Source organism: Poecile atricapillus, chromosome Z, assembly GCF_030490865.1.
Source record: "Poecile atricapillus isolate bPoeAtr1 chromosome Z, bPoeAtr1.hap1, whole genome shotgun sequence".
Taxonomy (NCBI): Eukaryota; Metazoa; Chordata; class Aves; order Passeriformes; family Paridae; genus Poecile; species Poecile atricapillus.
The window spans coordinates 113707778-113733294 of record NC_081289.1 but is presented as its reverse complement, the minus strand read 5'-3'; the positions used below and the strand labels follow the sequence as shown (position 1 = coordinate 113733294).

General features: G+C 36.8%; 1 protein-coding gene across 1 annotated transcript in view; it reads left to right on the top strand.

Moving 5' to 3' along the window:
- The window catches only part of CCDC171 (coiled-coil domain containing 171), a 155518-nt gene that overhangs the window by 42544 nt on the left and 87457 nt on the right, over positions 1-25517 (top strand). Inside the window, exons 11-16 of the mRNA XM_058827369.1 lie at positions 4818-4920; positions 10908-11011; positions 13773-13862; positions 15649-15849; positions 17736-17903; positions 19625-19813. Of these exons, the coding sequence (XP_058683352.1) occupies positions 4818-4920; positions 10908-11011; positions 13773-13862; positions 15649-15849; positions 17736-17903; positions 19625-19813 (855 nt within the window). The remainder of the gene's footprint in view (positions 1-4817; positions 4921-10907; positions 11012-13772; positions 13863-15648; positions 15850-17735; positions 17904-19624; positions 19814-25517) is intronic.

Genomic DNA, 25517 nt, shown 5'->3' with positions numbered 1-25517 from the left:
AGAATGCATATTAAGAAAGTGAAATAATTAAAATGTTGTATCTTAGTATAAATTCCTTTAGTTTGGAAGACATGTGTATACATTTCCACTCCTTTTTATAGATTCTGTCAGAACTAGCATAATTTGTATATAAGTTGTGTAATAGTCTGCACACAGCTTGTCTTTTTCCCCATGTAAATCTTTCTCTTACAGCCATGCCTGAAGTCATGCTCTGTTTGCATCTCAGCTGTCCGTAAAAGCCTTGTAGTACACCGAATGTCAGAACAGAAATGTTTGAGAATCTAGTTCCAGGACGTACACACTAAGCATTGTTCTTTAACAGAAGTTGCCTAGGTATTGACTGAACAGACAATGAAGTACCCTGAGGTTTATGATTCTTTTCTACAGATTCTATGGAGTAGAAACTGGTACACAATGGCAAAGATGTAAATGTCATCTAGGCAATTTAATGTGGACAGTTTATTTCAGTTAAAAAAAAAACCAAACCCTTTTCAGATATACACTCTTCATTAATTTTGTGCTAATGATTGTTAAGTTTTGTTTTACCTTGATAGTTTTTTTTCTCGCCTTAATATAGGGGGAGAATGTTTCTTCCCAGATGTTGCTTCGATTATTGTCCTAATGTAAGAAGACTAGTTGGTCTAAAGCATATGCTTCAATGATCTTCTGCAAACAAACCAATTTTGTAATTTATTAGGGAAGTGCAGAGGTCACTCAAGCTGTGATGTCCTGGTGTTGGAGGACAGGCATCTAAAATTTAAAGCTGCAGTTCTCAAAAAATTTTCTCTGACTTGGAAAAAAAAATAAACCCCAAAACCCAGAGAGAATCATAGCATTCTCTCCCACCAAAAGCTGTTACAAATCCCTTTTATGGGACAAGAATTGTTTCAGTCAAACTTCATCATTTTGATTTATTTGTGAGACCGAGATACTAAATTTCTTGAGATACTGTATTTAATTTACATGTGGCCACACTCTTCTATAGATTTTTGAATATTCTAGCTAATACAAGAAAATAAAAGAAGTAGTCAGTAATTTGATAACTTGAGCAAAAATAAATAGTAGCCCAAGGAGAGAGTTTGTCAGTGACAATTTTGTTTTATTTTGTTTTGGTTTGTTTTTTATAATACCATTGTGCCACTTTTCTGCTTTACAGAGAATCATTTGAGTAAAACCTGTGTTTTGTGAACTGTGGAGCAGTCTTTTGTATTTCTGTAAATGCTTTGATTTGCTGTCCCTAAGATCATGCCTGGTAAACATTCTGATACTTTTATAAAGAATTTTTTCACAAGCACTTTTCAAGAAGTGTCTGAGCATACTGCTCCTTGGTGGCTATTGGATAATTCTGGATTTGGCTCTAACTCTGCCATCAGCAGCTGGAATTAGACCTGCAGACAAAGTGGGTGAATTAGTCCATGTGCAAGAGAACCCCTCCAGGAACTCCTTGTAACTTTAAATATTAAAGTATAGAAGGTTCCTCAAGAGTTAAGGCAGTTCATTGTACAGCAGGACCCCAACTCCTTGCCTACTCTGGCAGTGGTTTTGTTAAGGTAAGGCCTCAAAGTCCTTCCCACACGTTTATTTTTTAAAAGTTACTGAACCTGAGATACAGATACACATTTGCAGCATTAGATTCTGTGGGCTGTCCTGGAACTGTGTATAGAGTTTACATTTATTTTAGTCAACCATGGCTTTTGCAAAATGCTGGAAAAACAATGGGACATAATTTCTTTATGGGAACAGAAACAAAAGTCAAATAGTGGTAGTTAAGGAAAATATGTGTACAACCAAGGTAGTAGGAACTTTTCCAGATAAATAAAAATACCCTTCTGGAAGATTAACGTTAAGTCTGACAGTGAGTGGAAGAATTTTATAAGCAGTTGGTTTTCCTAATAGTTCAAGTTATCCTTACAGATAAGGATAGAAAGTATTTGGGAAAATATTTTCTTCTCATTGGTATCTGCAGTATTTTTAATGAAAAATGTTTGGTTCCTCTTTAATTTCTTTAGAAGTTTAATTGCATTTTGAAATTGGTGATTAAATAAATATGTTGCCAAGCTCATTTTCTACTAAAAAAAGCAAACCCTCTTTATGTAAAGGCTTTAGCAATTTTGTCAACTGATTTCCCTTTTGAAATAACCTCGGAAACAATTACACCTGTACTTCTCCCGTAGTAATACAGGAATGGCAAAACATATTGATGGATGGAGTTGTTGAGAAGGATTGTAATTGCATCTCCTGGAACAGTTGAATCTGTCAGCCGCAATTGGTTGTGTTTGACTCTATACTCGTGCACTCCATTTTCCTTCTCAAAGTAAAGCATTTTGCATACTCCCTGTGTTTGTTCAGACTGACGAAAACTAAGGAGATAATAGCTACCGCTGTAAACTATCAGGTGGGTGCTTGTGGAGAAGATGGAGCTACACTCTCCTTAGGTCTGTGCATTAGAAGTATGAGAGAAAACAGGAAAGTTGTAATTACCAGTAAGGGGAAAACAAAAAACTTCACAATGTAAATTGTGAGATATTGGAACAGGTTGCCTGGAGGGTTTGTTGAAATGTCATCTTTGAGGATACTCAAAACTTGACTGAACAATTTCAGAGCTGCCTAACCTGACTTCAACCATACCATGCTCTGAGTGGGGAGTGGAACCAGATGACTTCCACGTATCCTGTCAGCTTAAATTCATGATTTTATGACGGTATACATTCTTGTTAGGTAACAGTCAGTGAGACATAAGAAATCAGATTAATACTAGATCCTTTTAGACTGTGCCTGGATTTCTAACAGTGTAATTTACAGAGGTTTTTCCCTTCAATTTCTGATAATGGAGACAGTGAAAATAGAAGTTAGAAAGGAAAGATACTAAATATTTTGCTGTTCAAGTGTAGAAAGACTGGCTAGTCTAAGTAATTTCCTTTTGATCTTTACTTCTGTTGAAAAAGATGCTAAAATTTACTTAGCAAGTGTAGATGCAGCTAGCAAATAAAACACAGAGAAGTGGTGAAGGCTAAATAAACTGGAACACACTGACTAAATTATGGTAAATTCACTAAACAAAATGGAAAAAATTGGATGAGAAGATTGAGAAAAATTCTTATATCTCACTTTTTCATAGGAAAACATTTTTCTGAGAAATTTATTTTCACCTTCTTTGTGCTGCATTATTTTATGTAAAAAGAGTATTTATTTTATTGTGATGTTTTCATATTGTTATATTTTCTTATTTTTAATATGTGAGATTTTTGAGATTATGTCAGTACACAAGAACAAATTACTTTAATGTGCTTGCATCCCATAAAATATTTTTACTGGATCTCAACATTTACAAGTTCTATTTATATAGATAGTTTTATGGAGTAGGAATTAAACCTTGGTTATTTTTCAATATATAGAAGTGATTGGGAAATTCTTTATGAAGTGTAGTACAAGCTCTCACACAAGAAAAAGCGTGTAAATGCTACAGGGGACCCAACACTGAAATACACATATGAATAATATATTAGTTGATATACAGTACATATAATTAAAATTGAAAGAGTAAAGCAAATTTATAAAATATTTAAACTGAATAGTGAAGAAGACTGCAGAGAATTAAATGCATTTCTTGTTTTTTTTATCCTGACAGTTATATGCTACCAGTATGTAGCGGTTTTCCTGGGGAGGATGTTTCCCACACATAAGAAATTGCCTGGGTTCTTTGACATGCAGTGAAGCATAACTAAAGCAACAGTTTCTAGATATGATAGAAAACAGTAGAATTTTGCTCAGTAAAGGAGGTTAACTTTCCATTACCAAGTAGAAATGGAAATGATGCAAATATGTGTTACAATTTAGAATGGAAGTAAATTGAGCAGTTAAAAGTCATGAGATGTCTTTGACCATAGCCTTTCTCATAAGAAAATTGTGAATTTATTTAAATCTAGTTTCCTCTTGAGTTGGGATGGGAGGTAGGGGTGGTTGGTTTTCATTTATTTTTGCTGGGTTTAGGTTTTCTAAATTGCTGAGGTATATTACTTTTTGTCAGTCAGCAGCTAGAATCACATTTTCTTGAGAAGTCAAAACTACATATACCCAAAAGGACCTTGGTCTTGTCTGGAATTATGGATGCATGTCTTTGATAACTGCACGTTATCAGGTATAAAGTGAAGGCAGGATTTGGTATAGTCTTTCTATTATAGTGATTTAAAAAATCTGCTGTAGGACTTTTCTGGCCTTGAAAAATTTGGTGTCTTGATTTGAACAATAGGCTGCATTTAGTGAACAGCTTTCTTTAAGAAAATTCAGTGATAAGGGCTAAGAACTCTGTAGCTTTATGTTCCATGCATAAGGATTAGTTTTTGGTGTTGAAGAAATCCCTATCTAGCATGCAATGTATTAACAATTGAAGTCGGCAGGTATGCAATGAGAATAGGTGTGGGATTTGACTGAGTGCCAAATCGTGGATTTCTAGCCTGTCTGCCAGTAGTTTGGTGTCTTTCTGGATGCCCTTGTTGGGCATAACAATAGATTTCACTGCTTTCATAGATAGAATTTTATGTCCATTAAGATACTTCTAAAGCAGACGATGATGAATACTTTTTTGTACAACCATCTTTTGTTTTGCATTTGAAATCCCATAGTTTTGTGTTATAGGGTTTTTATTTGTTATGTCATGTTAGATCTCTTGGCTCGAGAAAAGACATAAAAAGTAATATAGCAGAAATTTAAAGAGGAACAAGTATATCATTATGATGTGTGTTTCTTCTGTTTACGTATTTTAATGTATTCTTTCCCCGCCCCCTCTTGTCTTGTCTCCTTCTTCCTGTCAAATAAAGGCCAAGAAACACCAGGTCTTTCTAACAGAGACGTATGAAAACAACATGAGAGAGCTGGAGTTACTCTTGGACAGCTTTGCTATGTCAGGCCAGCGGACAGCAGGTTAGTTGAAAGTATAAAATGACAGATGCATCTGTCAATGTTCCAAAGTCACTACATTGTGGGAATTCTGCAGATGCCTCTTGCATTCCCTCTTCTCAACATGCTTTGATTTGATGACATGATAAGAGCAGTTCTCACAGCAGTCAAATGGCCTTGCTAGCTGAGAAAGGGTGACGGATTGTGGACCTGCTGTTGTCAGCCCAGAGCTTGATTTACAAATGCTGGGGTGTATATGATCGGTCAGAAAAGGGCTCACTTGCTGTGCTCTAAATCCAGCTGAGAAAAAAGTCCTTACAGTATACCTGCAAAGGGAACAGATGTTTTGCCTGAACTGAGCCAAATTCTGAGGCAACCTTCAGCAACTTAAAGGTCATATATTCAAAAAGGTTGTGTAGGACACATGATGCAACACAATACTTTTTACAGTTGATTGTGGACCAGGGCTATGTTGCATTCATTTAATCTGATGCAGAACAAATATTTCTCTGCTTTCATTTAAATTAGTTGTCACTCTGCTACCTGCCTTTATGTATAATTATTGTATTAGACTTAATAAACTTCTGCCTGGTTAGACATTTGAAACAGTGGCTAACATAAATAAGCTGAACTTTAACATCAAGCTAATGACTTTTTTTAAAGCTGAAAATTGAACACTTTTTAAAACCTTCATTTTAAACTGTAATTCTTGTTAGAAAAATTATGTTCTAGACACAAAGTACTTCCAATTTACAGTGAAAGTAAGCTGGAAGAAAACAAGTAAAATGTGGCTTACAGAGCAAATGGGTTTATTTTATAAATATCATGATATGTTTTTGCACTTTTTAGCAACAATATGCATAAATGGGCTGTTAAAAACACTTTTAAATGAAGATACATTTTTTTGTATATTCACAAAATTATTTTTTTTAGAGCCTGGTGCTGTTAAATTCCAACAAAGAAACAACTTCTTGGGATTTCCCTCATTTTTAAAAGTCGAGCTTGGATGCTGTGTTGCATTGATTTCCTTGCAAAGGCTATATGATTTTTTGTTTCAGAACTGGTATCAGTTTAATTCTGTAATTATAAATGTAATTATCATGATAATACCCATAGATTTACGGTTGAAAAGCTCTTTAACACCGTACATTTTCCACAGTTTTGCGAAGTTCCACGTGCTCAGAAGGACTTAAGTAACTCTGAGGGGAGCTGGAACCTGCTGCCAAAGTGCAGTTTCCAAATTGTCTTTTGCATGGTAAACCTTGCTGAGAACAGCTTTGACTTGCTTCTATAATACTAGAAATTCAATAATGGTACCTTCAGTATTAATTTCCTTTGTTAGAGGTAAACTTTTAAATTAATTTAAATAGATCTTTTTTTTTCAAGCTTTAGTATCTCTGAAGAGGCTGTTGATGCAGATAGTAGAATTTAGTTTTGCAGTGGATTGACTGAGTCTTTACAGTCAATTACAGTCTTTTAATATTAAAATAGACATTGACTAAGACATTTGTTCTACATATTTGCTATGCTTTTAAGTTTGAAACCTAATTTTTAATGCTTTTGTGTAATTATTACTCTGATGTACATAAAAGTTTTTGTATCTAATAGTATTTATTTAAATTTTTAAACAAATTATTGTTAATATATTTGCCTAGATGCCAATAAAAGTAAAAGTCTTAAATAAATCTTTGTAGTCTAATTACTAGATGAGGGGCTACATGTGCCACAGCTGATGGGGAAGTCTTTCTTGTTCTTGTGGTCAGCACTGAACTCAAGGGGTTGAGAGATCTACTTAAAAATCTGTCAATATTAAAGATCAAACACTAAAGATCCAGCCCCTTAATTTGAGCACTGATTAGTCTGTGATTATTAGGCTATACAGTAAAGATAATACTATATTTTTAAGATTATGTCATGGGTTGACGGTGGGCTAATGCTAGGAACCTATGAAAGCTGCTTACTCATGCAGCTGGACAGAGGAGACAAAATTTAATGAAGGTTTCATGGGTTGGGGTTAGGTTCTGGAGAGTTTACTCATCAAATACTATCATAAGCAAAACAGGCTCAGTTTACAGATATGAAGTGAACTTACTACTAACAAATCAGAGTGGGATAAAGAGAAGTAAAACAAACCCTTGAAAAACACCTTCCCCCCACCCCTCCGTCCTTGCCTGCTCTACCTCCTACCCCAGTGGCACAAGGAGACAGGAATGAACTGATTGTGGTCAGTTCATCACCCAAGGCTTCTCCCACTGCTTGGGGAGAGAAGTCGCTCCCCTGCTGCACCGTGGGGTCCCTCCCACAGGAGACAGTTCCCCATGGACTTCTCCAACGTGGCTTCATCTGATGAGCAGCAGCTCCCTGCAAACTGCTGCGATGCGAGTCCATCCCACAGGCACTAGTCCTCCCAAAAGTGCTTCAGCCTGGGTCACTCTTCCATGGGGTGCAGTCCTCCAAGGACAGGGTGCTCCAGCCTGGCAGCAGGGGCTCTCTCTCCACTGGCCTCCCACAGGGTCACAGCATCCTCTCAGACATCTGTCTGCTCCAGTGTGAGGCTCCTCTATGGGCTGCAGGGTCCTGTGGTCCTGCATGAACTGCAAGGAGCACACCTCCTTCACCATGGTCTCACCACGGGCTGCAGGGGAATCTTGGCTCAGGTTCCTAGAGCATCTCCTGTCCTTTCTTCTCCACTTGGTGTCTGCCGAGTTGTCCCTCTCCCTTGTTCTCATTCCTGCTTCTCTGTAGTGACAATTAAAACTGCCCACAACATTTGTTTTGATTTATTCCTAAATCCGTTATCACAGAATCATTACCACCATTTCTAATTGGCCCAGCCTTGGCCAGTGGCACATCCATCTTGGGAGCCACCAGGGACTGGTTCTGCCACACATGGTGGAGGGTTCCAGCAGCTTCTCACAGAAGCCACTCCTGAAGCCCGCCCCCTCTCCCTCCCCCCACCCCCAGCTATCAAAATCCAGCCCATGCAAACCCAGTACAGATGAAAACCCAAACAGATTTAGAAAACTTATTTTTCTTTATGCATGTCAAAATAAATCCATAGCATAAATCCATGTCTTCTCTTTTTCCAGTAACCTTTGTGAATTTTCCAGAGCATTGTTATACTTACTGATCCATTTGCATGAATTCACTTTGTACCTTTTCAGTTTATCCCATTTTTCAGTTATTCAGCAAGTGGGTATGTTCTTAGGGATCTTTGTCTTCAAGAAAAAAGTAATTGTGGTTGTAATAATCTAAGTAGAAGGTGAAATGAGTGCTAAGATAAAAATAAGTTCTAAGAGTGTTATCTGCTTTGAGTTAGCACCACCATTTAAAACAGGCCACCAGTATTATTTTGGTCAAAAACCTAAAACGTAGCACCATAAGATTTGCTGTTAAGAAAAGGAACTCTTTCCTACCCTGGCCCAGTACAGCTAGGAGAAAGTCTGGAACAGCAGGTTTAAGAGTTTATTCACTGGTATACTTCCGTAAGACTCACATGGAACTTGGTGTTTTCCCCTAAATCTTCCCTCAAACTCTTGCACAATACTGAGTGTACACTTCAAGTACTGGGCTGGATTTTTTATCTCATTGCTGACATGGTGCTTCTGCCACAAGAGAGTGCATTTGGATTATGTTGTGTGTCTCCTGCACAGTTGTATGAAGACAGACAACATTTGGGCAGCATTAAAGCCTCAGGTTTGTTCTCAGCTAATGCAGGTAGGCTGAATCTGGTATTTCTATTGGCAGATTGAGCTGCCTAGAAATAGGGTTGCAGCCAAGGCAATGAATGATAGCATAGAAAGTTTACTGACTAAATTCTAATTTGAGCAAACATGATATTAGAACAGCATTGCAGGCTGGGACTTAAAATATGAAAATACATTATTTAGACAGCTGGACAAAACCTATGGCATAGAAGATAACTCTTGGATTGACTTAATAGGTATTGTTTTAAACTGAGTGAGAATTGTGTGTTACCACTTCACTTGAGGTACAAGGATGTGTAAAAAAAGTGTTTATTTTTCTTGTGCAGCAAGTTCAGTGCAGAATGTTCCTATAGTGGGTAGTAGTGAGAGGCTGGTCTTGTAATTAAGAAGACTGGGCTGGAGCTCTGTGCATAGCTATAGCTGTGGTTATGTGATAAATATTGCAGTAAGGTGACGCTTGTCACTTCATTCAATATGAAATTGTAACTTCTCAAAAAAGATCAGATTTTATGAATTCTTCTTAGATTGGTTTTAAGTATAAAGTTGCTTGGGATATCTGTAGGATTCACAGGGCTCTGAAATGTCATTAACTGTCATTGAGAAACTCTTGTTTTTCCTTGACTCTGTAGACTTTTAGAAACTCTGGTAAATAGGTGGAGTGGCTGATAGGACAGAGCAGGGGTCTGTCACTGGGGTGTGCATGCTGTAGAACAGATCTTGCTCCTATTACTGGAAGCAATCTTTGAAATATGTGTTTCTTTGACTAGCTGGGACTTTGACTGTAAAACCTAGTCCAACCTGAATAGCACTTTATGCTTTCTGGTACTATCAAAAGTTGGGAGAGAAGAGGCTAACTAATTCTTCAGAAAGAATTTTCTGAATGGTAGTTGGCAATACATTCTGACTTGTGCACTTAAGTATGTTTTCCACTGAGTTCTGTTGATGCTTTATGTGAAGCCTACCGGAGAAATGTCATAATTTTTATGATGATGACATATTTTTAACAGTAATTTTATAATTTATTTATATTTACAATGCCTTAGTAGAATCTTGTTCTTCTTAGATGACACTAATTACGGAATTCTTAAAAAATTACCCTGCAAATATGTAAGTGCATCTCCTCTAGCTGATAAAGTTTTATGGGGAGCTAAAGAAAAGGCTTAGACTTTAGTATTTGATTTGACTTTATGAGCCACTCTGAAAACTGCTTAAAGACACTGGTGATAAACACCTGTATCATTGTTTAGTTGTGATGGTAGTTATGATGATTTAGCCTTCCTGGATTTAAAATGCCACAGATACTTTCACTTTTGCAAAATAAGGCTGCTGTTAAGAGTTGGTAAAGATAATTTTGCTCATAAAACATGTTAAAACTTGTTGAAAAGTTGATACTGTAATTTGCTACAAAGTGATAAATGCTTCTTAGGAATATAAGTAATGCTGAGAAGAATGATCTGTCAATAATCTAGTATTGTGGTATAACACCAGGAAAAAAAGAAAAGTATGTTCTTGGAAACTGACTATCAACTGACATCTTGTGACCTCTCAATCAATACAGTGTTATTTTGCTTTCTTGGCACATTGTTCTATGCACTTTGGAATGGTCAGACTTGTTCATATGTCCCTAATTAGGGCAAGAAGATCAGGAGTCTCAATCTAAGGGTTTAATAAATAAGTTTAGAGTGTATATAATGAATATATCAGATTTATAATTGAAGTATTATGTAGGACTCTGCAGAAAGATAATATTTTTTTAGTCATTTCCTTTAGAATAAAATTCAAGATAATTTAAAATGTTTTTAAGTCTTCTCCAAGCATAACATACTCATGTGATCTTTGGCTCAGTAAGGCTTTAGGTAAATGAAGTACTTCATTACCATATGCATGCTTAGTCACAACAGCAAAATAATGTCAGGAAAAGTGTAACATTCTTAACTTTCAGACAACATGTTTTTCAAAGTATATAATTGTGTGGTTTCAAAGTTGGCTTGTCTGACTGAGTGACACATGCTTGACCGCAAGAGAAATAATATGTGAGACTGCATACCAAAAGCATTAGGTATAAATGTAATCCAGAATTTACAGTTCTGCACCTAGTATTAAAGCTTTTATGCAAGTGTCTTTCAGCTATATTTGCTGTGAAAGCATGGCTATACAACTGTATCTCTCATGGCAAACAAAGCTGCTCTTCTGTGTTCTGTATGGTTACTGAAGCCCTAAGTAATTCTAATACCTTGCATCCAGGGTGAGTAGTTTTCTCTCTGTGGCTTTAAGGCTTAATTTTTGTTCTGTGTTTTCCTTCAGGCACTTGTGAGGACAAAGATAAACCTCTGAGCTGCTCTGTCGTTGAGACTTTGAGGTGTACCTTGACAGCTTACCAGAACAAGCTGGAAGATACATCTAATGAGGTAACACTTGCAGTGTTTGGCTCTATATGTATTGCATTTGGCCTGCAGCAGTACATAAACTTAGCTTGTAAAAAACAGCAGAAGAGTGGGAATGTTGAGTTGACAGCTTCAAGTATGCCCAAAGAAAAAATCTCTGTCACTACTATTTGTCTAAGCTTGCCCTACAGTGAAGTTTCACATTTGTGGGGACAATTTTTTGTCTTTCTAGATGAATTTGGTTTTCTTGTTCAATCTTTTTGGGTTTTTTTTCCCAAAAACATTTAGGATAACAAGCTGTTAATATATAGGATTAAATTAAAAGATAATGATCTCAGAGGGTGGCTGCATATACTGCAATGTTCCTAAATACATAATGGTTGAGCCTCATAGTCACTGCTCTCAGTTAAGTAAATGTTCAGGCTCCCCTGTACTTATAAAACTGTATAATTTTCTGAGGAGAGTGTGTTTTCAATGGATTCTCTTTGGGAGCTATTTTACTGTCATTTCAATTAAAATAGGACTGTTAGAATACTGTCTTTAGGTTATCTAAGCAAATAATGGAATTATTTCAATTTTGGGAAACTTACCCTTGAAAAAATCAGATGTTTTCCATGCAGTTCTACTGTCCTTTTATATCACTGACTGAGAAGTTAGTTTTGCATTTATTTTGTTGTGTGTTTTGCTAGTCTGACTAAATTACTCCTCTTGGGTGTAAATGTTTTATTAATTTGTGGCTTTAAAGGCTGTAGAAAGAAGTTAACTGCACCACTGAAATTTTTGTGCAAACTTGTGATTAGTTTTTGAATAAAATTGGCAAATACAGAAAGGCAAGATTGTAAGATTGTAATAAGATTGTAAAGGTGCCAGCACTCTATTTAATTTCTAGGTTTTGTCTTTTGTTTTTACAAATGCATAGTCTAGCTAGTCACTCAACACATTAAAAAAACTAAAAAATAATAAAAGAAAAGTATATCAGCTTTGCCCCTGTTATTGTGAAAAGAATGGTCTCCCACAAGACCTTTGAGTTTGTTCAAGGGGCACAAAAATAAGTGACCATGGAAACAATTATACTTTTTAAACAGCAAGCACTGTTAAATCTTTCCCAGCGAGATAAGAGAATTGATGTGTATAGTCATTATGAAACTCTTCTGAGACCCAAGTCTGGAAGCTGAAGAGTAACTAGGAACATATTACCCACAGCGAATTGTTATTTGGGAGGAGGAGCATCACGTGATAGGCAGCACAGTTGAAAAGTCGACTCAGCAGGCTTTGGCTTAGTGATGTGCTTTGTTGTGAAACTGTGCCAGAGACAGCAGTGGGGAGACCAAGGGGGTGGCTTCTAAGAAAGCAAAGAGAGTGTTCTGACAGAAAGAAGAATGAACTGTCAAGGAAAATAAATCGCAAGCAGAGCAGGACCAACAGATGACCTGCCACAAGACTTCCCAGTAGGACTGTGTGTGACTGACCCTGAAGTTGTCATATGGAGCCAGAGATCACTGAGCACCTTCGTGGTGCACAGAAAGGGCAGTGCTCTGTCCTTCTTGATTACCCCTGCCCCCACAGAGAATGCTGCTTTTGGCTTTTTATGTGCGAGATATGTTTAATAATAAAACTTTTTAATAATACAGTAATGCACAAGGGGACTATGAAGGGCACTGTGCAATACAATAGGATGTTTTAATACACAGTAAGGAAGGGTTTTTAGTAAGCAATACAATAGTAAGCAAATTTTAGTTGTTCTCTTTATAAAAGATTTTCAACAAGATCCTACATATTGATTAATTTTTTAATGTATGTTTCCATCTGTATGTATATATGAAATATGCTGGTAAACTTGTAATGTGTCATCTTTAACTTACTGTATTAAACATTAAATAAAAAGATGTAGTTAGTTTGTGTGACTGAAAGGTGTAGAAGTGTTTTGGGTTTTGTAGATAACTAGCTTCTGACTTTCTGTAAAGTGCAGATGCCAGAATATGTTTCAGGAGATGGAAAATACTAGTAAACCAATAAAAAGACTGGAAATATTTCAGTAGCATTCTTTAATTTACTATAATTATTTCTAAGTGTTTTGCCAGATTTCCTGACATCAAAATACAAAAATAAAAAATTTTAAAAGTAATTAATAAATTTTGTAAATGAAGCGTTCTATTTCTGAGTTGCTTCTTAAATGTCAGGCGTTAGTAGTATCATCATATAAACAAAGATACAGAGTATTTTGATATGTTGTTATACTTTTTGAGAGTGGAAAGTGATGGTACCTCAGCACACATTAAGCAACCTCTGAGATGGTTACTTTTAAGCCTACAGTAGTCACTATGCCTCTTTGGAACACTGCTGGTTTTTACTGTATGTGAGTACTATCCAGTGCTCAGAAAAGAATTATGCTTCTAGCTGGATAATTTCTGCAAATGGCCACTGACTTGAAAACTTGTTTTCTCAAACCACTCCCTGGATCATTAACTGAATTTACTGAATGCTTTCAAGCGCATTTCAGAATTTGTGTTTTTGTCAGATATTTTGAGAGTTAATAGGATAGGTAAGACTGGACTCAGTTTGGGATTCTGCCACTATTCTTTATTTTAAATCATTATGAAAGAGTTATTTAGTGTCTTTGTAATGGCATATTATTTAGATTGTATGGAGTATAAAAGCTTTCCAAGGAATTGAAATACATGTTGGTTTTTTACTTTCATATACAAAATTCTTCCTTTATATTATATTGAATAGATCATTGCAGCTTTTCTATAAAAAGCCTGTTTGACTGTCATATTTTTCACAGCTTGAGAAAACAAAGGCTTTGTGTAAAAAGATGACAAAAGAACTTAATGTATCTGAGGAGAAAATGCGTGCTTTAAGACAAGACCTTAAGGTATGGTTTAATGAATTTAGCATAAAATTTGAATGTTCTGCAAAAGGTATCTTTCTGGATTAAAAGTATTTTTTTTTCTTATCAAAGTCTCTATATCACTGTATTCTGAGCAAACTAGTTTACCTTGCAAGTTTGTGTGAAACCATGCTGCTTTATTCTGGTTACCACTAATGCATAATTTCAGTGATTTCACTTCTGAAATAATTAAAATACATTTATAAATGTGCAAAGTATTGTTTTATTGAAATCAGTATCAGTAATCTTTTTTGTTTAACTGTTTCTCTCAAGAAAAGGGAAAGAGAAATTAATTACCACTGTGCATATGAAGGTATATTTTATAAAAGATGTCCATTCTTTTGTTAATTTTTTTTTGTTTGTGTTTATCAGAGAGGTCAATGCATGTAATGCATCGAGTTTTCTTTAACAGCTGGCAAGCGTGCGGCCTAAAATTTCTTGGATTTAAAGTTACCTGAGATTAAAACACTTGAGAGCTCTTTCCTTTAGATTTGGAACAATATTTATTTTTTCTGTTTTTGGCTGACACCAGTTTTGTAATGTCCTGTCTGGTTAAATCAATAGCTGAGGGAGTGAGCAAGTCCCAAGGTTGTATTTTAACTTACTGTCCCAACTAGCAGTGTATTGTATTACTGCAAAAATAGAATGTCTGTAAAGCCAGCGTTTTTCAGATTCTTTTGCAGAGGATATGCTGCTTTATGTTTTATGCAGTGTTTTTCTGTAACATTCATTGAATCTTCACATTAATGGATACTTACACATGATGTGTTGTCAGCTGTCACAAACTTTCTTTACTAATTTATGTTCAGAAGATTTAGGACTTCCGTTACAGCACCTTTTTAACTCACCTAAAAATCTGGCAACCCTTTGCAAGAGATACTTGTATTCTTCACACACAAACTGAGCTTCGTACACAAACAGGGTACTGGTTTTTATGCAATATGCTGGTTTTCAGTCTCTCTAAATTTTTGGTAATAATATTGTATAGATTATCAAAATCTAGATCCAAACTGAAAACATTTATATTAGAAATTTAAAAATAATATTTTAATATTTTTATTTAGAAGAATAAAACTTGTCATTTTCTGATGATTTTGGTAGTATCTTTTGTATGATAGTATGAAAAATAAGCAATAGTTTCAGTTTGACCTTTTGCAAACTTTAGGAGTGCTGGACATCCAGTGTAACTGGACAATATTTTAGCACAAAATGGATAGTGTATTAAGTTCTGTGTTTACCCGATAAGATTTGGTGCTGGTAACATAATGGTATTTATTTCTGATTATTACTTACTTCCCATGCTCAAGCCTCCAAAGTGAGTCCTCACTTTTTTTTATCTTGCATGTAAATAATACAATTGGCAACAGCACCTATGTTGCTTGCAGACTCAGCTCCAACAGATCAGGGATTCACTCAAAAAAATAATGTACCTTTTCAATTGCTCTGAGAGGTTTGCACTCTGTAGAGGATGTGTCCCTGTGTTCTGCACCTCATTTGTGGGGGTAGAGGGGACTGTGAAGATCACTGCATCGTGGAGCCTTTATTAGAGATGGATTTCCAAAGCTGTCTAGCTGCAAGCTGTGGAAGAGGCCTATTATCAGTTTGAAATTCTGTTCCTGAAGGAAAAAGTAAGCCAACCTAGCCTGGAGTCTTGTAAATATGTGTGGTTATATGACTATTTCTTTCCTCAGGTGATGAACACTTGACTAAGGTAGCATTTTATAGAGTAAAATTTATACCAGCCTTTCTGTTGCATTCTTCTGTTTTACAGGAAGCTCAGGGTATCATGGCTGATGCCAATAAAGAGTTAAACCATCTGCGTGCTAAATGTGCAGACAGAGAGACTTTAATAGAAACTTTAAAAATGCAACTACAGGATGTACAGCAATGCTGGGAGAAAGAGCAAGTACGTGCCACAGAATCTGAAAATGAAATCCAGAAGCTTACCAGGGCTTACCAGAAGGATATGGAGGTATTACTAGAGACAAGATGACTGTCAAAGAGTCTTTATTTAATCTCAGCTTTATACATTTACATACATCAGATGGTTACTCTTAGTCTTAACAGATTTATCCCTAAAATATGATTTTAAGATATGTATTTTGAAATATGTGTTTAATATCTACAGGATCTCAGGACATATTGGTTCTACTTTCTTCTGTATCAGAACTAATAGCTTAATCATTCCAGTATTTTGAATTTTTGAAAAACAGAGTTTATTCAAAAAGCTGTACCTGAACAATTATTTCTTTCTTTCAAATTAAAAGTTAACAGAAATGTTTTGGAGTTGAAATGTGTAAGACTGTCATTATCATGTATTAATTACTGATCCACATGGCGATTGATAGATAGCAAATATGGAATTGAGGTAGTTTTGCATGCATGCCACAAAACCTAGAAATTCTTACTTTATCTGTTAGCTGATTATGATGTGCTGTATGTGGGAATGGGCCCACACTGTCTTATTTCAGAAACATTATCTCTCTCCTTATATGTATTAACAGATGTTAATTTTGTTGCTTTTTCTGCCCAATGAAGCGGTTCTGTACTAGCAATGGCAATGATATATTTGTAGTTGTTGTGCATATTGAGCTCATTACTTCCACAAATTTGGACATGGATGCCAACTGAGTAAAAAGGAAACATTCTTTCCACCTCTTTTACAGTCTGGTATTTAAATGGGGTCCACATGAAGCAGCTGGAATTGTTAGACACATCAGATAATGATTAAAGTGGAGGAAACTAGAAGTCTGGCTATACTGTAAAGTCAGCATGTCTACAACCCTGTGGTTGCATTCAACATGTGTGAATTGATTTGGGGTCCTGGAATCCTGGTTCTTGTGCCAAATGGATAATTATCCCAGTTTTATCACAGCTCAAACAAAAAATGTAATGATGGTGGGACACTGGATTTTCCCTGGGGAATTTGTAGATCTGTTAGAAACAAAGTTAAACTAAACTAAACTACAATTTATTTTTAATTGCATAAAATACCATGAAATAATTGTGAGAAAATGCACCTAAGTGTAATTGAAAGGATTCAGAAAAACCCTGGTTTCCCATCTATAATTTCTTAATATAATACCTTAACCAAGGCCCCTGGAAAACAATGGGAACCTTTGCAATAGTTTACAGACTTTTTTCTTGTGACTTTTGAGGTACAGCTTTCTATTGTTGTCAAAATCAAAGTTGCTAAATTGAATACATGTACTATAAGCACTAAGGATGGAATTTCTATGGCATGCTATTGTTGCTAAAGTCTATTTATAATTTGCATCAATATATTACTGACTAAAATCAGTGTAAATGAATGAGGCGTGGCTTGTGGAATTTAACTGATGAAGCTATAAGCCTATTTTGTCTGGCCATTTAGTCTCATACATAATCCATAAAAAAACAATTTAAAAAAGACTTTAGAGTGATAGTTGTGTAAATGGTGTGTTGTGCTGCCAAGCCAATCAGGGAATTTTCTGCAGGCTCTGCAGTTGTTGCAAGTGGGTACAGTTTGAATATAACTGAAAATTTTACCATAAATAAATAAATTGCATGTACTAATAACATGGAATTTTTTATCTGTATCAGGTAGTGGTTGTGATGAATGCAGGACTGTTCTGTATTTTTATAAGTTATTTATATATTATGTCTGAATAGACACATTTTGTAAAACCTGTTTTGTTACATTATCTTCAATATGTATGACTGCAAATGTTAGCTGTTGTGGAATTTTGAAAAAGGTTTGAGAATGAACTGTGTGGGCTTTTTTCAGTTGCATGTAGTTCATATTACTGCCCATGTGATGCACGTCTTTCAGTTGTAACACAGTTCAGATACAACAAGTAATGTTTCCTTTTGTTTCAGGAGAAACTAACCTTCCTTCATAGCTTATACCAGCATTTGATAGCAGGCTGTGTGCTTATAAAACAACAAGAAGGCATGCTAGATAGATTCTCTTGGCCTGAGCTTTGTGTAGTCTTGCAGGAGAATGTTGATGCCCTGATCTCAGACCTCAACAGGGCTAATGAGAAGGTAAGTGTCCTTAGGCACTAGCTACCTCTATTAAATTCAGTGACATTTGTCCACATCGCAGTATCATTAAGAAGGACTGACATTCATCTTATTTCAAAAAGAATTTGGACGTTAATAATTCAATACCATTAATTATGGCTTGTCTACAACTCAGTTTGATGCCATTGCTGTGGGCATGTAAATGTGACTGAAGTCTGTATGAAGTCTCTAAGCTCCACTTTCAGTGCAGGACATGCTAATAGTACTAGCCAATATTAGCCACAGGGACCTAATTAAAAGAAAATAAATTAATCTTACTGATGAAGCAATTCAAAGAACTTAGTCATTTACACTAATAAAGCAAGTCTTTATTTTACCATAAAACTGAAACAAAATGCACTTACTCAAGGAATATCGTCTTTAAATTACATGTTTATTATTCAGATGAACTGTTTGAAGGAATGACAGTGTATTTTTTATATTTAATTGTAACTCATGGATTATAGAATTATATTCAGAAACACTGATAGAAAATATCCATTTATATAAAACATATCAATATTTGCTATAGGGAGGAGCTGTAATTTTCAGGATGTAAGTAACTTATATGGCCTTTCTCTCCAGAAATCCCTGCATTTTTAGGAAAGAAAAGACCTCCTTTTTAATAAACTGCCTCCACAGACTAATATATGACAGTCTTTAGGATTTCAGTTCATTTTCTGGCTCCATTGATTAAATCAGTTCTAAGACTAATACAGCAACCCCAGAACTTGTCTGTGCTGATATTTTTTGAGACATAGTAAGGGAAAATCTTTTGACATTTCTCATCTTCAGGAGTGACCACTCTTCTGGCCTGAGTAAGATGCAGGGCTGGTTACACTGAATTGTTCTAACTCTGTCCATCATTTAACAAATACTCCAGCAGTCAGTTGGACCTACCCCCTTTACTAAAGGGGTAGGATAAAATCTGGATTATGAACATTTGATGTACTTTTCTATTTTACTTTCAAAGTAAAGGAGGAAAGGGAGTGGAAGAGAAGGGAATGAACATTATTGGCAGTGTTTGGGGATGTTGTGTCATATTGTTTCTTGCTTTTTAATTTAGTATGGTTATTGATATTGACTGTGAGGTCTGTACAGCTCTTTTCATGTACTTACCAGCTTTTCAGGGATTTTGGACAGTATGTAACTTGTGTTGTACCCACTTTGTTGCAAACAAAATTTTTCTCCAAAGTTGTCCACAGAGTGAATAATTTGTGCTTGTTGAAACCAACTTATGTATGCTAAAATGTCCTGAAATTCTTCCCGTGTTTAATTGTATCTGGAATGTTTTTGTTTTCAAATAAAAGAAAAAATTAAATTAAGGACTGTTTTTTTACATTGTGTGCAATTCTTGTGAACTTTTAAGGGACTAGGATACTCAGATTGGTACTTTAGCAACACAAGTTCTAAGCACTTGTGTAAAAAAAAAATAGCAGTAGAGGTTTTCAACAAAGAAAGCAACGAATATCAACAACATGGTACAACAATAGCAAAACTGAATCCAATTTTTTGTTCATTTTGTTGCACATCTCAAGTAAACAATCTGTCATGGAAGGCTTTTACTTAGATTTAATGAATATATTGAAGAAATTAGTTCAGATTTTATGCTGGGATTGTCTGTGGTTAAACTGATATGCACAATAAAGTAAAAAGGTGTTTAGAAAAGTAAAAGAATTTATTTTTAAATGCTTGTCACACAGATATCTCACCTGGAATATGTTTGTAGAAACAAGTCCAATACTATGAAGGAGCTTCAGCAGAGCCAGGAAGATGCCTTTAACAAAATGGCTGAACAGATGAAAGCAGATGCATGCTGTTGGCAGAATGAAAAAAAGTATCTGGAACAGCAGTACTCAGGTCTCCTTGGGGAAGTTCATGCAAGGGCACAGGTATGGTGCTATGAACTTCTGGGTTTTTTTCCTTGTAAATATTTAATGGACTATTTCAGTAGTTTAAACCCCTAACCAGTTTAAGATTGTTTAAAATAATAAAAAAAACAAAACCCTGCAAACTCTATGCTAGTATTAACTTCATTAATAAAAAGAAATAAATGTCTTTGTTAAAACATTCTAGAAATGAATTGCCTAATTTGGCTTACAGTTGCTGGTGGTTTTTTTGGGTTTTTTCTTTGAGAATGTTAAGGCTGTAGGATTGAATTTTCTTTATTTAAGAATCATATAGGGCAGCAGTGATTTTTTTCAGTGTCATGCTTTGCAAAGACTGTGTAGAGTTACAGTAATACGGTGTCATCTGGGGATAAATTTAGGTATATACATTCTAACCCTAAAGACCAATTAGTGGTAGATTTCAACAATATTAGAGGAAGCTGTTACACAGATGATATAGTGAGCAGAGGGTCAACAGTGTAAAACCGTTGGCACTGGTTGTTAGACAAGTTATTTACAATTTAAAATGTTCATTATTATTCCGCAATCACCATTGACCATCTTTTCAATCACAGTCATTTACAGGTGTTTCAATTAAAAGTGTTGTGAAATTGAGGAAATAAGGTATGCCTTGTTACTTGTGACTGCCACCTGTGACTTACTTCATCTGAGGAATGCTATATTTGACTCAGATTTTAGTCTTGGAAGTCTTTGTGTGCTGAAAAATACATTTATGAGTTATTCTTTTTACAGAGAAATTTATAGTGAGTTCTTAGGATTGAGTTTTATTTTTTTAGATTTTTTTGCTTGATATTTACCTTTCACATTGGATATTGACAAGGCTAAAAACATCACTATGAGTGGAATAAGTGGCATCCAGATTTATATTAAATTTCCTCAAGGTTGTGTAGTTTCAGTTTACGGCTTTCGTTTGCCAACAAAAAGAATGGTGGAATGAGGAAGCTTAATTTTAATTTTAAAAATGACGCTAAATTCATTAAAAAAAGTGGAGTTACACAATTTAGATTTCTTCCTCCTATGGATAATGGGTCATGTCTTTAAAAACTCTGTAAGTGTTTTGTGAAAAATAGGTGCTCTGCAGTACTGCACCATTCTTTGGGATGGTACTGAACCTCCCAGTTTCTCCAGCTGACTTGTATAGACAGCATGTAAAGCATGTACTGAAAACGTGTCTCTTTTTTGTGGAGTGCGTATTAGGCGTGCCTTTTGGAAAAAACTTGATCTATCAGCTTGCTGTACAGGACTACTGAATCGTTAAAAGAGAAATATTTTCCCTTAGAAACACCTGGGCATGTTTTCTAATTCAGGTTATGTAATGCTGGAGTGCAAGCTGGTAGTTTTGTAATCTAGGTAGTGCAATGTTTGTATATACTTAGATGACTGAACAATCTCTTTTCCGTCTCATGTTCCAGTTTGTTACCGTTCAGTGTCAGACTGTCAAGAAGACAGTCTAATTTCTTCTTGACTTCTAATTTGTGACTGACTTTCAATTTGCAAATACCAAATTAAGCCTTTCCTTTCCTGGCATCCATAGGGTTAAGGTCCATAAATGTCTACTGTTCGGGCTATCCTAGTCCTTACTGCCCATTTTTCCTGGCTTAACTGTATTTTGCCTATTGCATTTTGAGCCAGTTAGCCATATTCATCTCCAAGATCAGTGCATTTTTGATTGGAGATGTGCAGACAGACTAATATCGTAGCCTTATTTCCAAAAGAAACAAGGAAAAATGTGCCACAGGTTACAAAATGTCTTCAAAGGATCTTTAAGATTTACTGACTGCCAGTGATTACATAAAAATGCAGAATGCAATATTTTAATTTAATTATTTAGCAAGCTTTATTAATTAAATTTTATAGGAAACATGTAATCAATGCAAATAGAATACAATTTGCCAGTATTTCATTGTACAACTGTGTGTCTCCTCACTCTAGGAGACTTATCTTAGCACTACAAGGGAACTGTAGCAATTTGCTACATTTTCCATCCAAAAATCTGAGTGTTAATTGCAAGCGCTTCAGTGAAATAACCCCTTGTATGGTTTAGTTACATTCTGGAAAGAGAAGATGAGTGATTTTTGCTGTCCTGCACCAACCTAATGGAACATCATAGGATGCTTCCTTTATTTGTAACTTCATCTTCAAGCAGTGTTCCATGACTACTTCTAGGTATTTTCTCCTCAGAGGTCCTGTGTTGAGACTTCTTTAGTTGTTCAAATTGTTGACATGTGTATGAAAGCAAACCATAGAGTGTCAATTCACACTCTCAAGAGTTAACAGAGAGCTCTAACTGCACAGCAGTATAAGTAATGTATCTTGAAAATTATTGCTTTGGTTTATTAGAACTGCAGTAGAGAGTTAGGGCTTTTCAGAATGGTCTCCTTAAAATTAAAATGCTGCAAAATCTGAAGGTTTCTGTGGCTGTGACACCTGCTACTGCTTCTGTCCCCAGCCAGTACTGTTCAGGGTCTCTGGTTCCACAATAGGATCTATGAATGTTAATAGGTACTACTTCACAGCTGGTACTGTAGGTCAGATGGATGGTGTAATCACAAAGCCGTTTTACTGTTTTTCTATAGGACAGAAATTCCCAAAGTAGCCTTATCACAGATCAGCAATAAACAAGGTACTCTGTAGATACCACTCTTTGTCAGTGGTCTCCATGTTTGGAGAGTCAATGGAGCTTAAAATGCATATCTTTTTCTTTGCCTTTTGAAGCAGGAGTCTAGTCCACTTGATTTGATAGTGTGCCATTTTGAAAATGTTACTATGTCTGTTCCTTAGCCTCTCACAAATTATTCATTATTTATAGTCTCATAGGAAATGTCCTCTGAATTTTAACTACCAGTTGTTGTTTGTTTATTCTATAGACATTTATTAATCTGTCCCCATTTTTCGTGGCAGCTACTCAAAATAGAAGGGTTTTGTTCCAATATGCAAAAACATATTGTAAGGGAAAAATACTGTAACTACTTTAAAAATGTCAATTTTAACAGAAAAATAAAAGGCTTGCTGAATAGGTAAAGGAAAAAGTCCCCTGGGGAGAAAAAAATGTGTTGGGGGGTTTTTTTTGTTTGTTTTTGGTTTGTTTTTTTTTTGGTTGGAGGCCTTTTACAGCAAGGCAGGTGAATTAGATAAAGGATGGGATATATTGCAATTGTATGAAAAGCCACTGCAAAGGGTGCAAAGGGAAGAAGAGAAGTGTGTGTAACTGTACTGGTCCTGACCTACCAGGTGTCTTTGGTAGGCATGTCTGGCCCATGTACTTAAAACACAGCAAAGGGAGAAAAGGACTGTTGATGTTGTTTATAGGTATATATATGGAAAAATGAAACAGCTTAACTACAGCAATCACTGCCCCACAGAGTCACAGAATGGGTTGGGGTGGAAGGGACCACAGTGGGTCATCTGGTCCAACTCCTCTAATCAAGGGCATTGTCCTAGAGCACATTGCACAGAATTGTGTTCAGATTGTTTTAAATATCCCCACTAAGGGAGACTACAATCTCTTTGGGCAATCTGTGCCAGTGCTTGGTCACAGCACGGAAAAGAAGTTCATCTTCTTGTTGAGATGGAAGTTTCTGTGTGTCAGTTTGTGCCCACTGGCTCTTCTCATATTGCTTGGCACCACTGAGCAGAACCTGAATCCATCCATTCACAGCCTTCCTTTAGATACTTGTAGAAACTGATGAGAATCACAGAATAACAATAACAGAAATTGTTAGGTTTGGAAGGGACTTTTGGAGATCATCTGGTCCAACCCCCCTGCCAAGACAGGGTCATCTAGGGCAGATTACACAGGAATGCATCTAGGAGGTTTTTGAGAGGGAGACTCCATGATCTCCCTGGGTAGCCTATTCTAGTACTCTGCTACCCTCAGTGTAAGGAAGTTTTTCCTCAGGCTGAGGTAGAATTTCTTGTCCTTTAGTTGTGACTGTTGCTCCTCGTCCAACGTCAGTGTTGGGCACCACCAAAAAGAGTCTGGCACCATCCTGCTGACACCCACCTTTGGGACGTTTCTGTGCATTGATGAGATCCCCTCTCAGTCTTCCCCAGACCAAACAGGCCCAGCTCCCAGAGTCTCTCCTCACAAGAGAGAAGCTCCAGACCCCTGACCATCCTTGTGGCTCTCCACTGGACCCTCTCCAGCAGCTCCTTGTCTCTCTTGTGCTGAGGAGCCCAGAACTGGACACAGCACTCCAGGTATGGCCTCACTGGGGCTGAGTAGATGGGGAGAGTCACCTCCCTCGACCTGCTGGCCACACTCTGCACCCCGGGATACCACTGGCCCTCCTGGCCACAGGGGCACTGATGGCTCATGGACAACTTGTGATCCACCAGGAGTCCCAGATCCTTCTCCACAGAGCTGCTCTGCAGGAGGTCAGCCCCAGCCTGTGCTGGCACTTGGGGCTGTTCCTCCCCAGGAGCAGGACCTGACACTTGCCCTTGTGGAGCCTCATTAGAATTTTCTCTGCCCAACCCTCCAGCAGATCAAGGTCCCAGGGAATGGCAGCAGAGTGGATCAGCCACTGCCCCCAGTTTAGTGTCACCAGCAAACCAGCCAAGGGTGCATTTGATCCCCTCCTCCAGGTGATTGATAACAAATTCAGTGAGATTGGATCCTTGGGAGCACCACTGACTTACAGGTCTCTAGCTGGATTCTAGTCTACTGATCACAACCCCCTGATCTCTGCAATTGTCAGGGTCCATTCAACTAACCCACATTTCCTGAGCTTACCTGTAAGGATGTTGTGGGAGACTATATATATATATGAGATCCCCTCTCAGTAATTTCTAATTAAAGCTTAACAGGCCCAGCTCCCTCATTCTATTGTAAGAAAGATATTTCAGCCCCTTTGTCACCCTCTACTGGACCTGTGCCAGGACCTCCATGTCTCTCTTGTAATCAGGAGCCCAGAATAGAGAAAGCACTCTAGATGTAGCCTCACTAAGGCTGAGTAGAGGGGCAGGATGTTGTCCTTGACATGCTTGGCCACATTTAATTCCAGATGCACCTTGACCTTTCTTGTCTCATTTCCACTTCCTCTGACAACCGCTCTATCTTCATTCCAAGTGGCCTGACCCTGTTTCCATCTCCTGTGTATTTCCTGCCTGGGTAGTGACTGTTCTTCATTTGATCATGCAATTCTTCATTTGATCATGCAATTCATTTGATCATGCTTTGGCTGACTTCTTGTGCATCGGGATGTATTGCTTTTGAGCTTGGAGGAACTTATCCTTGAATATCAACCAACTGTCTTGCACCCTTCTTTGCAGGGGCTCTTCCTGTGGGATTCTTCCAAGAAGATCCTCAAAGAGATTAAAGTTAGCTCTCCTGAAGTCTATGGTGCTGCCCTGCTTCCTCCTCCCCTGATGCTGAAGCCCAAACTTCACATCTCCAACAAGGCCTTCCCTGTTAGTATGAGGTCAAGCAACACAATATTCCTTGTGAGATCTTCCACTACCTGTGACAGGAAGTTGTCATGACTGCTTTTCAAGAACCTTCTAGGCTGTTTGTGTTTCATGGTGCTGGTTCTGCAGCAGATGTCACGGTAGTAAAAATCCCCCGCAAGAACCAGTGTCTGTGACTCTGAGGCTGCTTTATGCTGCCTGTAGTAAATGTCATCCACTTTCTCCTGCTCCTCAGATGGTCTGTAGCAAACACCCACAAATGTTATCCCTACTGATC